This window comes from Acomys minous, assembly GCF_964271855.1.
Source record: "Acomys minous genome assembly, chromosome: 12".
NCBI lineage: Eukaryota > Metazoa > Chordata > Mammalia > Rodentia > Muridae > Acomys > Acomys minous.
The window spans coordinates 1,946,891-1,960,706 of record NC_140493.1 but is presented as its reverse complement, the minus strand read 5'-3'; the positions used below and the strand labels follow the sequence as shown (position 1 = coordinate 1,960,706).

At 48.6% G+C, this 13,816-nt stretch overlaps 1 protein-coding gene across 1 annotated transcript; it reads right to left on the bottom strand.

Moving 5' to 3' along the window:
• Positions 1-9,266: 9,266 nt before the first annotated feature.
• On the bottom strand, positions 9,267-13,597 carry LOC311579247 (keratin, type II cytoskeletal 6A-like). Its single transcript, XM_084749613.1, has 9 exons — positions 13,039-13,597; positions 12,129-12,343; positions 11,745-11,805; positions 11,506-11,601; positions 11,215-11,379; positions 10,493-10,618; positions 10,149-10,369; positions 9,912-9,946; positions 9,267-9,809 (listed from the first exon to the last, which is right to left on the bottom strand). Exons 1-9 carry the CDS (start codon positions 13,543-13,545, stop codon positions 9,577-9,579), a joined length of 1,659 nt encoding a protein of 552 aa, XP_084605739.1. The 5' UTR covers positions 13,546-13,597; the 3' UTR covers positions 9,267-9,576.
• Positions 13,598-13,816: the final 219 nt, after the last annotated feature.

Here is a 13,816-nt window from a genome sequence, read left to right as displayed (position 1 = left end):
ATCTCACACGTTAAAACAGGCAGCTTTATACACATGCAGAAAGTGACCTTATGTGGTAAGGTGGGCACAAGCGAGCGCGCGCGCGCACACACACACACACACACACACACACACACACACACACACACACCTGTTTGCATTAAGGACAGTGCTCAGTGACACATGTTGTTCTCGCCGATGACTTGAGTGTAGCTCTCAGCACCCATGTGCTGGGTCACAGGCATCCATGACTCCAGTTCCACAGAATCTCATGTCTTCTTCTGGCTTCTGAGGGCATCAGGCACACATGTGGTGCACACCCTTACCACAGTGAAAATACTCCTGTACATAAAATAGGAACAACTAAATGTAGCAGAAATGATGCGCTTCCCAATATCCTACTTAGCATTATTTATTTTAACATTTTGATTGTTTGAATCTGTAAATACATTTCATCCTGTTTTGTTTGAGTCATAGACCCTAAACATTTTAGTGTAATTTTTAATTCTCCTGTAGTATTTTTTTCTCCTAGTTCCTTAAAAAATGTGTGTGTGAATGTGTCTGCATGAACAACATGACCCACTGTGTGGCTGGTTCCCTTGGGGGCTGAAGAGTGAGTCACATGCCCAGGAGCCCGGGTTACTAGAAAGTGTGAGCGTTGAGGCAGCAGGAGGGTGCTGGGAATTGAGCCCCAGTCCTTCAGGAGAGCAGACAGTGCTCTTAGCCACCGAACCATCTCTCTGGCCTGTTTTCTACTCTAATAACTCATGTGTTAAGGAATCCAGATCAACTGTTCTTCTTAATGCTTCAGCTGCTGTTTTCCCAGTGGATGGCGGCCAGTGACTCCATGTGGGGTCAGTATGTGGACCAAGTCTTCTGTAACCAGGAAGTATTTGCAGTATCAATCTTACTGAGCCATGCCCAAGACTTGCAAGGATGGTCACAGCTTAGAGCTCCAGCAGTACTTTTATTACTTAAGATAGTTATGGATTTCCTGATCTCTCTCTCTGTCTCTGTTTCTCTGTCTCTCTCTGTCGCTCTGTCTCTGTCTCTCTGTGTCTCTGTCTCTGTTTGGGTCTCTTTCTCTATCTCTCTCTGTCTCTCTGTCTCTGTTTCTGTCTTTCTGTCTCTGTTTCTCTCTCTCTCTCTCTCTCTCTCTCTCTCTCTCCATAATTTAATCCTCCTTGAAGTCTTCATCTATAACGCCTGGTTACACAGTGAATCCTTGGAAGTCCATCCACTCCTTACCCAGAGCATCCTTCTGTCCCTGAGGACAAAGAGTATAAACTCCAGGAGCTGTGTTGTACACTGAGGTTCTGGAGACAGAGTAAGATCCTTAGCTGTGGCCAAGTCCTGGGCGGCTCTTCCCGCAGCAATGCATCGATTCTGCAAGACTTAGCTGAGGGTTTCCTCTCTGCGGGTTATTTCCTGGCTTACAGGAGGTATGATGCTTGTACTTGTGGGGCATCAGTCTAGGTACCCTATTTCACTCCCTAAGAAATTGCCTTGGATATCTCTCTTGGAGCTGCACTTATAGGTCCAGTGGCAACGCTTGGCACATCTCCTGCAAACCTATGGGAACATAGGCTGTATTTCTGCCTGAGATTTAGGAAAACCATGTCCCTGTTAGATGCCTTGTTCAGAATTTTATTGCAAATGACCATATTCTCCACAGTTAAATCACAGGGAAGTATAAGATCTGAGACTTTTAGTGGTTTGGTCAGTCTCTGGTAATAACCGTACCGCCTGCAATTGCAGCACCATGCATTCAGATAGCGGAGACCTGTAGCTATAGCATGGCTGGCTGTCCAGCATGGCGCATGTGAGAACCAGTATCAGTCACATCCCTTTTCCATTCATGCTTTTAGTGGTTTAATAACTTTTTCATATTTGGTATCCGTGTTTTTGCATGCCAAGGTCTCTACCAACACCTGTCTTGCATCGCAGTCTGATAACAGCTTTGTTCACCATCAGCAGGCATGGCTGTAGGACTATTACAAGGCTGATGGTGATGCTGTGGCCCCGGGATGCCCCTCCCTCTCTGCTGCTGCAGTTGGTTCAAGATTCACCCTTCCTTTCAACATGGGCTGACTCAGCTTTTTCAGCCATCCTCAGGCCCCACCGCCCTCTGGCACAGTTTCTTTCTCTCTCTCCCACTGAAGGAATGAGGTGCTTGCCCGCTCAGTCACAAGGATGAGCCCTTTGCCCCCCTGTCCAGTGTGGCTTGCCTTCCAACAGTTCCATCTCCGCCCGAAGCCCCTGCAACTGCACTGACCACTCTGCAACCTTTTCAGAAAGAGAGAGGACAGGGAAGCCTGGTGTTTTCCCCTTTAGCAGTGTTTGTTTCTTCGGTGCCTCCATTTCCACCCACAATCTTGTCAACCTCTGAGCCATTGTCCCAGAATACACACAGAAGAAAAAGGGAAAGCCAGAAAATCTCCTCTGGGAACAACATGGAATGTGTCACAGCTGTAGTAAACACAGTGATTTTCTGCTGGCATCTTGAAAACAAAAATGCATTTCTTCATCCTCTGCCATTTCCTCCGTGCCACTTGAAATCGAATTTCAGTTTTGGGGGACACTGAGCTGTCTATAGGCTGCACCTTGGCAGGGGGCCTAGGTCTCTGTATGCCTGGTCCTTGGTTGGTACATCAGTTTCTGCAGGCCCTCAGAGGCACAGATTTTTTTGTCTCCATTTTGCTTCCTGTGCTCATGACCCCTCGGGGATCCCTCACTCCTCCATCAGCTCCCTGCACTGTGCTGACAGTTTGGCTGTGAGTCCTGCATCTGATTTGACGCCCTGCTGGGCAGAGTCTTTCAGAGGGCAAGTATGTGAGGCTCCCGTCCTGTTCCCTCTCTTCAGCGTTTTCCTGTGTCTGTTCATTTTGCCCTCCTGAATGGGAATTAAACATCCTTCCCAGGATCCTCCTTGTCACTTGACTTCTTAGGTCTATGTAGTGTAGTGTGGCCATCCTGTATTATGTGGCTGACAGTGCTCTTGGAGTGAGTCTATGCCATGGGCATCTTTCCGGGTCTTGGTTATCTCACTCAGGATGATCTTTTCCAGATCCCCACATTTGCTGCCCAATTTCATGATGTCCTTCTTTTTAACAGCAGAATGGTAGTTTATTCTGTATATGTTCCACAGTTTCCTTTTCCATTCTTCAGTGCAGGGACATCTTGGTTATCCCCTGTTTCTGGCTGAATAAAGCTGCTATGAACACATTTGAGCAAATGTCCTTGCTGTATGGTGGAGCATCTTTCCGGCTAAATATATACACGCCCGGGAGGAGCATAGCTGGGTCTTGAGGTAGAGCTGTTCCGAATTTCCTGAGAAAGTACCAGATTGCTATCCAAAGTGGTTGTACAAGTTTGCACTCCCACCAGCAATGGAAGAATGTCCCCTTTCCCCACATCCTCGCCAGCATGTGCTGTCACTTGAGTTTTTGATCTTAGTCATTCTGATAGGTGTAAGATGGAATCTCAGAATCATTTGGATTTGCATTTCCCTGATGACTGAGGACATTTTGTTTTTCTCCAAGTGCTTCTTTGCCATTCGAGATTCCTCTGTTGAGAATTCTCTGTTTGATTCTTTAGCCCATTTTAAAGTTGGATTATTTGATTTGTTGGTGTTTAATTCCCTGAGTTCTCTATATATTTTGTATATCAGCCCCCTGTTGGATGCAGGGTAGGTGAGACCTTTTCCCAGGCTGTAGGCGATTGTTTCGTTCTTTTGCGTGTCCTTTGCTTTACAGAATCTTTTCACTTTCATGAGATCCCAGGTATTAGTGTTGATCTTAGAGCCTGGGCTGTGGGTGTTCTGTTCAGGAAGTTGTTTCCTGTGCTGATGAGTTCAAGGCTCTTCCCTACTTTTTCTTCGTCTAGATTTGCTGTGTCTGGTTGTATTTGATGTCTTTGACCCCATGGATGTTGGTTTTGTGCAAGGTGATAAATACGGATCTATTTGCACTGTTGTGCATGCAGACATGCAGTTAGACCAGCACCATTTGTTGCAGATGCTCTCTTTTTTTCATTGTGTGGTTTTGGCTCCTTTGTCAACATCAAGTATCCAGAGTTGTATGGGTTTATTTCTGGGTCTTTGATTCATTCGCTATCATGGACCCACCTGTCTGTGTCTGTGTCAGTACCACACAGTTTTTATTACTGTTGTTCTACAGTACAGCTAGAGATGAGTCCTGGTGATAATGCTAGAAGGCCTTTTATTGTACAGGATTGTTTTTAGCTAGTCTGTGTTGTTTTGTTTTGTTTTCCCCTATGAAGTTGAGAATTGTCCTTTGAAGGTCTGTAGAGAATTTTGTTTGTATTTTGACCATAATTACATTGAATTTTTAGATGGCTTTTGGTTAGATGGCCATTTTTAAAAAATATTTATTTATTATGTATATAATATTCCTCCTGATTGTACACCTGTGTGCCAGAAGAGGGCACCATATCTCATAGTTGGTTGTGAGCCACCACGTGGTTGCTGGGAACTGAACTCAGGACTTCTGGAAGAGCAGTCGGTGTTCTTAACCTCTGAGCCATCTCTCAAGCCCCCAAGATGGCCATTTTTACCTTGTTAATCTTACTGATCTATGAGCATGGGAGATGTTTCCATGTTCTGAAACCTTCAATTTCTGTCTTTAGGGACTTGATTTTTTTTTTTTCATAAAGGTTTTTCTCTAGCTTGGTTAGAGTTACACCAGGATACTTTATGGTTTTTGTAGCTACTCTGAAGCATGTTGTTTCCCTAATTTCCCTCTCAGCCCATTTGTCTTTTGTATACAGGAGGGCTACTGTTTATTTTTTTAAAGTTAATTTAGAACGCAGCCACTTTGCTAAAGGTGCTTGTCAGCTGTAGGAGTTCCCTGGTAGAAATTTTGGGGTCACCTCTATATACTATCATATCTTTGATGAATAGTGATAGTTTGATATTTTTCCTTTCCAATTTGTATCTCCTCGACCTCCTTCCGTTTTCTCATTGCCCTACCTGGGGCTTCAGGTGCTGTGTTGAAGAAACACAGAGAGAGTGAGCATCCTTGTGTAGCCCTGATTTCAGTCGGATCCTTTACGGTCATCTCCACTTGGACTGATACAGGCTTCAGCCTGGCTGTATATTGCCTTTACAAGTTTAGGTTGGTGCCTTATACCCATGATCTCTCCAAGACTATTATTAACATGTATAGGTGTTGGATTTTGTGAAATGAATTTTGGGCATCTAAGGAAATGATTGTGTGTGTGTGTGTGTGTGTGTGTGTGTGTGTGTGTGTGTGTGTGTGTGTGTGTTCCTTCTATTTGTTTATATGGTGGGTTACATTGATGGATTTCTGCATATTGACCTAGCCCTGCGTGTCTCGCTTGAAGCCCTCCTGTTCATGTTGGATGACATATTGGTGTGTTCTTGGGTTCGGATTATGAGCATTTCCTTGAATGCTTTTGCGTCAATGTTCATCAGGGTCTTGGGGAAGCTGGCGACTCTCAGTAGGAGGTCTGTGTGGCTGAGGAGCCCCAGGGTGCTAATATCTGGGAGGAGGAAGCTGTAGCTGTTTACACACTGCTCACTCCCTCACACTTGGACTCACAGGAAAACTCTGCCATCCCTCTGACCAAGCCTATATGGTAAACAGCTTTATCACTTTCCTATGGGTCCCAGGCCTGTGGTCCTCAACATGGCGGTACCCATGTCAACAATACACAATGACTCAGGGGTTCAGTCACTCAGAGGTCCCTCCTCTCCCATCAAGACAAAATAAACCTTTTCCTTCCTGAGTTGTTTTTGAGTTAGGGAACGCAGGGAATTTTCCCACAGAAACCTTACTCACTTAGCTGATATTCACTGAGTAGTTTTTTGGGAATTAATGAAACACAGAGTATATGCTTCACTGAATAAATGTTACACATTAGATATTAGCTATCACACAGACATATTATATATCAAAGTACAGAACACAGATAGTGAGGTTAGCATTTTGTTTTGCTTTGTTTTGTTTGTTTTATTGAGACAGCATCTCTCTGTGTAGCCTTGGCTATCCTGGACTCGATTTGTAGACCAGGCTGGCCTCAAACTCACAGTGATCCACCATCCTCTGCCTCCTGAGTGCTGGGATTAAAGGCACGTATGCCACCATACCTGGCAAGGTTGGCATCTCAGCCCTGCTCTGTTTCTAACCTGAAAACCTGAGCCATTGCACTATTGATAGGCCTCTTTGACAGCTCCCGGGCAATTTTATAGGCTTCCAGCCCCAGTGTCTCCAGCTTTTGCTAAATGTATGCGTCACTCCCTTTTCTGTTCCTCCTTTTTAATCCATATTGCAGTTCTCCACTGTGGGTCTTTAGGTCATCATGAGATTTTCTTTGCTTGTCCCCTGACATTGCTGTCTTTCCTTCAGCTTGAGGAGGATTTTGAGGGACTCGCAGGGTTTCCTGCAGAGACTGCCATGTCTTATGAGATTAAATATCGCTGTAGTTTGCACTGATAACTTTGTCTGCCTTTATACCTTTCTGTGAAATCCTGGTTGTTGTTAAACTTGCAGCACACGGTTAGGAAATGTGGAGAGATGGTCGCATCTGCTTTGTCCTCACCCAAGGGAGGAAGGACCCAGTCTCCCAAGTGTGATGAGGCTCTAGGCAGTGTGACATATTCTTTACCCAGCTGAGCACATTGTCTGGCATTTATCCCCTACGGTGCCTTTTAAAGACGAGTGTGCACTGGGCTGATTTTACACCCTTTTCTCATGAATGATCTTCATTACTCATTTTCCCTTTTGCTGTTCGCTATGGAAAAGGCACTGGTTATCCTGAATGTCGATCCAGCTTTCCCTGACTGCATTGATGTGATTTGCTTTTTGCAGTGCGATGGTTTATCTTATTAGTGATTTCTGGTTAAAATGCAAAGAAGTGAATTTCACTTTGGTATTTTCATGCATGTAACACTGGATTCTATCCTTTCCAAATGACCCTACACTCCTCCTCCTCCTCCTTTATCTCTTATGTAAACAGCCCTCCCTTCTGCTGCCTGACACACTTACTCCAATATCCTCATGTCCCCTCTCCCTTTCCATGGTGGACCCTCTAACAGGGAGACAACGCCTTCAACAGGCTTCAGTGTTTACGAAACAGGAAGATCAGTGCCAGCTATAGGTTATTCTGTCATGTTGTGGTCGGTGGGATGCCATAGTCCCCTGACATGCTGTAGGCTCTCGCCCTGCCTCTTGGCTAGCATCCAGACCTTGATAGTGAGACCGTAAGGAGACACTGCCTAGAGTCATCAAACACTGCAGAACCAGGCTCATGTGGACCTGGAAATCCTGTCTCTACAGGATAGCTTCCATGGTGCTAGAGTGCGCTACTGACTCCAGCAGGGGAAAAACTCTTTACAATCTTACCCTGCTGTGGACCCTGTGGGCTACAGTAGTGACTGGGCAGGAGTGGCAGGAGAGTTAAGGAAATAACCATCCACTTTGTGATGGCATGCAAGGCCCACTCCACAAGAGAGGACTCAGTCCTGGGACTTAGAAGTGACTGCCTCAGTCTTAGGCCCTAAGGCAGAAACAGATGCAATTCTTCTGCAAAACAGTTAGTAATAAGGAATCCGTTACTTTCTTACCTTTATATCAACAGGTTACTGCATGTCGCAAGCCTGCTCAGAGATGCTTCTGTTTATGGTAGATAACGATTAACACAGGCACCCGAAGCTGCTCATCCTGCAGAGAAGAAAAGACTGAGAGATGCTGAGCTCTAAATGAGCATCCATATCACATGTCGTCCAATGCAGAGGGCTCAGGGACCACAGCAGAGCAAGGAGGGGGTTAGTCAGAGCCATAAGTTGTGGATATCAGCATCGAAAAAGTATGTGCTGGGCTTGCCAAGCCTACTGCACACATGACACAACAGTGGCAAGACTGCATGCATGGGACTTGCACAGGATGGAGCCAGTCAGAACCCAGCAGGGACTGGAGAGGAGTTCAGGAAATCCAGTGCTAATGGGAAGTTTCTGGAAAATGAAGGCTACTAGGGGAAAGGGAGCAATCTTTGGTTGAGTATGTGGCCCCAGAAAGAGGCCATGTTCCAGGAGATTGTCTTCCCCCCTACACTTAGAGGAGGCACAAAGTGGAATCATTGGGTTACAAAAAAAAAAAAAAAAAAAAAAGGAAGAGCCAGCACATAATTCTGGAAGGGGCAATGGACTGGGGCTAGAAGTAGGACAGAGGTGAAGGGAGTGAGGGGGCATTTGACAAAGTCACACTCCATGCTCATATAAAAGTCCCAAATTAAAAAAAAAATAAAAGAAATGTCTGCATGCGTGTATGAACGTGCAGTCCATGTGCATCTATGGCATTTCCACATGTATGAATATGTGGTCATATGTCTTGTGGGTATGGGTGTATGAGTGTGTGTGTGTGTGTGTGTGTGTGTGTGTGTGTGTGTGTGTGTGTGTACATGGTGCTTGTTGCTTCTTCATCATTTTCCCTTTATTGATTGAGGCGGTTTCAGTCACTGAGCCCAGAGCACACATGTTGGGCTATTTTTTCTTGGCAACTTGACCCATATGTGCCCTGTCTCTACTTCTAGAGGCCTGGAATTACATGTGGCCACCACGCCCACACATCTTTTCATGAGGTCTGCACCCTAAATGCCAGTGCTGATGCTCAGGCAGCTGATTTTCCCAGGGACCCATCCCTATGCCCTCATTGTGGTATTCCTGTATCTCAGTTTTAGAGTCAGCGTACTTTATTATCGGAATGTATATTAAGTTATTTTTAAATGGTGTGGTTCTGGTGTTCTCTGATATTGTGCCTGTCAGTGATCCTCTTTTCTGTTGCCTCCTATATGTGCCTGTGTGTCGTGGTGGGGCTTGAACTACAGACATCGGTCTTCATACGTCTTGCTGCGGAGTTCTCAGCCAAGAGGAGAGGAGCCATGGTGTTTGGAGAGCAGGACACCTTGAAACTGACAAATGCAGCCATGCCCAGTGGGGAGAGTGAGGAAGAAGGAGGCTCTAAAAGGCCCTTGTCCAGCAAAGCCGCAGGGCCTCATGGGAAACAATTGGCAACAAGAAAACACACATGGGCAAAGTCATTACGTTATAAACCTGCTTTATTTAGCAACTTGGCCGGAGCAAAGAGCAAAGAGGACATTGTCACCTCAGCACAGACTGTGCATCACAGGACAGGTGCTGTCACCGTGCCTGCCAGAGAGGCTCACGACAAGGCACTGTCGCATCTCTAAGGCCACTGCAGAGTAAAGGGGACTTCCTCAGTTCACTTTCTGAGTAGAACCTGGACAACGATGACCTTAAGGAAAGGGACAATGACAGCCTTTCTGAGGCAGCCTAGGGACAGAGCTGGAGAGGCCGCAGCCTGGTGACCTCCACACAGCCTGAAGCAGCAGATGTGAGTGAGTGTGGATGTGAAGCCAGAGGTGCAGAAGAGGAGGGGCAGTGGGGACCCCTGGGGAAGAGAGAGAGGAGCAAGAAGGCCTCAGCCTCCTCAGCCCCAGGCAGAGAGCAGAGGGGGGAGGCCAGCGAGGACAGCACCTGAGCACAGGGCTCTGCAGCCAGGGGCTCCAGGCTCAGGCACAGCTCTGGGGTCAGGGACTTCAGTGCCTGTAGCTCTTCCTGCTGGAGGAGGTGGTGGTGTATTTGATGGAGGAGGAGCTGCCACCAGAGGACACAATGCCACCTGCGATGCCTCTGCCGCTGCCAGCACTGAAGCCACCTCCAAGGCCTTGGCCACTGCTGTAGGAGTAGCTGCTGCCTCCTCCCAGGCCTAAGCTGCTGCTGGCACCTCCTGCACTGCCATAGCCGCTGGACACGGTGGACTGCACCACAGCTGGAAAGGACGGGAGAAGAGACACAGACATGTGAGCTCACGCTGTCAGGCTGAGGCAGCCCGAGGGCAGGGGAAGGGGAGGTGGGCACGCAGAGGACTTACAGATGTTGACTGGTCCAACACCTTCACCATTCAACCTAGGAGAGAAACAAAGAAGGTAAGAACTTGGGGGCCATTGCCTCAGTCGCTGTGAGACCTTCAATCACCTGACAGGTCACAGGCAATCCCCAGGCAATGAGGCTCTGAAGGGAGCCACTGTGGCCTTAGCTACTGCCCCACCCCCATCTTGTGGTCAATGCCTGACACCATGGGGGTGTCCTCCAGGATGGAGTCACCCACCTGCACTCCTCTCCTTCCAGCAGCGTCCTGTAGGTGGCGATCTCCACATCCAGGGCCAGCTTGACATTCATGAGCTCCTGGTATTCCCTCAGCAGCCTGGCCATGTCCTGCTTGGCCTTCTGCAGGGCATCCTCCAGACCCTCCAGCTTGCCCCTGGCATCCTTGAGGGCCAGCTCCCCACGCTGCTCAGCCTCAGCGATGGCAGCCTGCAGGTTGGCAATCTGGGCAGACAGAGCAAGGGAAAAGCCTTGGTGTGTGGATCTGTCGAGACCTGAGCCCCTTGTCCTTAGTGGTAGAGGACGGGAAACGTTGCCTGTCATCCTCTGTGTCTCTGTCTGTCCTACCTGCTTCTTAACGTGGTCGATCTCTGATCTCAGCCTCTGGATCACGCGGTTCATCTCAGCGATCTCCTGCTTGGTGATTCGAAGGTCATCCCCGTGTCTGCCAGCTGTCACCTGCAGTTCCTCGTACTGAAGGCCAACGGGAGAGACGACATGGATGTGAGTTTGTACAGACAGAAACAGAGCCACTTCTGAGTGCCATGCACTGTCATGGATGTGATGGCTTTACCTCCAGAGACGTTTGAGGAGAGCATAGGTTCCATGGCTCTGACAGGAGCTGAAAATGGCCTCTATTATCTCATGAGGACCAGAGGAAATAGTTCAGCTCAAGCAAAGAGAGCACAGACTTCATTCATGGCAACTTTGCATCTACCTCTGGGTTCTTTTGCTCCTAGACTAGATCATAACTCTATAATGTGTTCTGTATATAGTGCTCTGTCTGCAAGTGTGCCTGCACTCCAGGACACAAAGTCCCAATATCAATGGCTGAGAGGCACCTTATGGGTGCTGGGAATTGATCTTGGAAAAGCAGCCAATACTCTTAACCATTCAGCCATGGCTCCATTAAACCCTCCTCCCCTTGTTTCTATAGTACCAGTGCACAACACACTTGCTGTGAGAGCACCCCAAATCTCTTTTGTCACCTCTAACCTCCAGTGAAATGAGACACGTGCAGTTCAGGGTGGGTCCCAGACATCTCCTTCCGGCTCCAAGTCAATACTCACTTTAGTCTGGTACCAGGACTCAGCCTCGGCCCGGCTTCTCTGAGCGATGTCCTCGTACTGAGCCTTGACCTCGTCGATAATGCTGTTCAGGTCCAGGCTGCGGTTGTTGTCCATGGAGAGGACCACAGATGTGTCTGAGATGTGTGTCTGCATCTGAGACAGCTCCTAAGGAGCAGAGAGAGCCAAGTTCATCTTTGGTTGTGTGCATTGCAGACAGTCCCAGCACTTTGCACAGGAGAAAATCAAGGGATTTTGAGATCAGGAGGCAAGAAGGAGAGAGAGGGGGCTTACCGCCTCGTAGAAAGCTCTCAGGAAGTTGATCTCATCTGCCAGACTGTCTGCCTTGGCTTGCAGCTCAGCCTTGTTCATGTAGGCAGCATCAACATCCTGGGGAAACCATCAACATGGAGTCACGGTTACTCTCTTGCCCAGACCATTCTCCTCTGTCACCCTGACCACCATGGCCTGCACAGACATGCAAGGCCACGTCTCCATGAGCAGAGAACCCATCTCTGTGATTAGCAGCTCACCTTCTTCAGGGTCACAAATTCATTCTCTGCTGATGTGCGCTTGTTGATTTCATCTTCGTATCTGCAAGAGCAACAGAGAGACACCTTGGAGCTGTGGCTGGGTGGGTGGCATCCCAGGCAGCCTGTGGCCCAGCCCTAAGTGCTATAGATGCCATAGGGCCAAATCAGGCTCAAAGGGGATATTTGTTCTGTTAAATAATTCATCCCTTTCCTGTCCTCTCACTTCCTTTAACCCTCCTTGGCCCTGGCCTTCTGCTCTGAGCTTAAGTCATGACATGTTCATCCTCATGACTAAAGTGTCTTAACTCATGGCCGTCCATGTCTCTAGGTGGGCTTCCATGTTTATGAATTAGGCACCTGGGTTCTTCCTTCGTCACAACTCACTTGTTCTTGTAGTCATCCACTGTGTCCTGCATGTTCCTCAGCTCGGCGTCCATGCGGCCCCTCTCCCCGAGTATAGCGTCCAGCTGCCTGCGCAGGTTGTTGATGTACTGCTCGAACATTGGCTCCAGGTTCTGCCTCACGGTCTTGGTCCCCTGCTCCTGCAGCAGGGTCCACTTGGTGTCCAGGACCTTGTTCTGCTGCTCCAGGAACCGCACCTGGAGGGGCCGAGCGTGAGAAGCAATTTGAGTTTCTCTCTTTGGTGCCCCCTTCCGGAGTTTGCCTTTCCTCTCAGGCTGTCCACCCCAACCCATTCTGTGTCCTTGGCCTGGGTCTGAGAGCGACAAGCCATCTAAGCTCCCCACATCATCCCACAGGGAGGGCTGAGCGCTCATGCAGGGCACAGCCAGCCAACAATTGCTTGCTGGAGTGTGGTGTAGTGTAGCATGGCTGCCATAGCCCCCCATGGGCACTGTAGAGTCTTTTGCCTCAGGACCATCCTGTGACTTGTGCCCTGAGTTCATCTCCACCTACTGGGATCAGACATCACCTCACAGGGAAAGAACTCTGACCCAGATTTCCTGCTGCCAGTCTAACTAAAGAAGGGCACACAGGGAGCTGGAGAGATGGCTCAGAGGTTAAGAGCACTGACTGCTCTTCCAAAGGCCATGAGTTCAATTCCCAGCAACTACATGGTGGCTCACAACCATCTCTTCTGGCCTGCAGACAGAATGCTGTATATATAATAAATAAATAAATCTTAAGAAAAAGAAAAAAAGAAAAAAAAAAGAGGGACAGGCCGACTGGACTGGGAATCTACTAGGAAGATGGCAACACTTGCACAAAGCTTGAAGCCTTTCCCTCCTCCTGTGTCTGGCACTGGCACAGACACACAGAAAGGAGCAGGGCTCACCTTGTCGATGAAGGAGGCGAACTTGTTGTTGAGGGTCTTGATCTGCTCCCGCTCCTCAGTCCTCACCCGCTGGATGGTGGGGTCGATTCGCAGGTTCAGAGGGGTGAGGAGGTTCTGATTGACGGTGACCTCTTGGATGCCTCCAGGGGGGCACACGGGGAAGCCGGCTCCCCCATAACCACCACCAAAGCCAGCTCCAGCACCAAAGCCAAAACCACTGCTGGCTCCTCCTCCAAAGCGAAAGCTTCCTCCAACTTGGCTGCCATAGCCTCCCCCAATGCCACAGCTGCCGGCTCCCATGGAGATCTTCTTGGAGCTCCCCACACCATAGAGGCTCCTGCTGCCAAAGCCTGCTCCTCCACACAGGGCACCAGAGCCACCGCTGCCCCGGGAGCGGCACACAGACATGCTGCTGAAGCCAGAGCGGTTGAGCCCGGGGATCTTGGCTGAGCTGGCACTGAAGCCACGGTGGCTGGTTTGACTCCGGATGGTGGTTTTGGTGGACATGGTTCCTGCGGATGAGAAGGCTGGAAAGCTGAGAGACTGCAGGGCAAAGCTGAGCAGATGATGTGCCGAGCTTTAGGGAGCGGCTTATATAGGGTACAGATGGGCTGGGCTTGGTCCTGAAGGTGAGTGGGAAGGCAGAGCTTTACAGACAGTGAGCTAACACCTAGATTAATCAAAAATGTTGCAAAATCCTGAGGTTGCAGTTTTGGCTTCCTTTAGTCAAGGAAACGGTCCTGCCTCTACTTTTTCTTAATCTGACTACAGTAAGTAG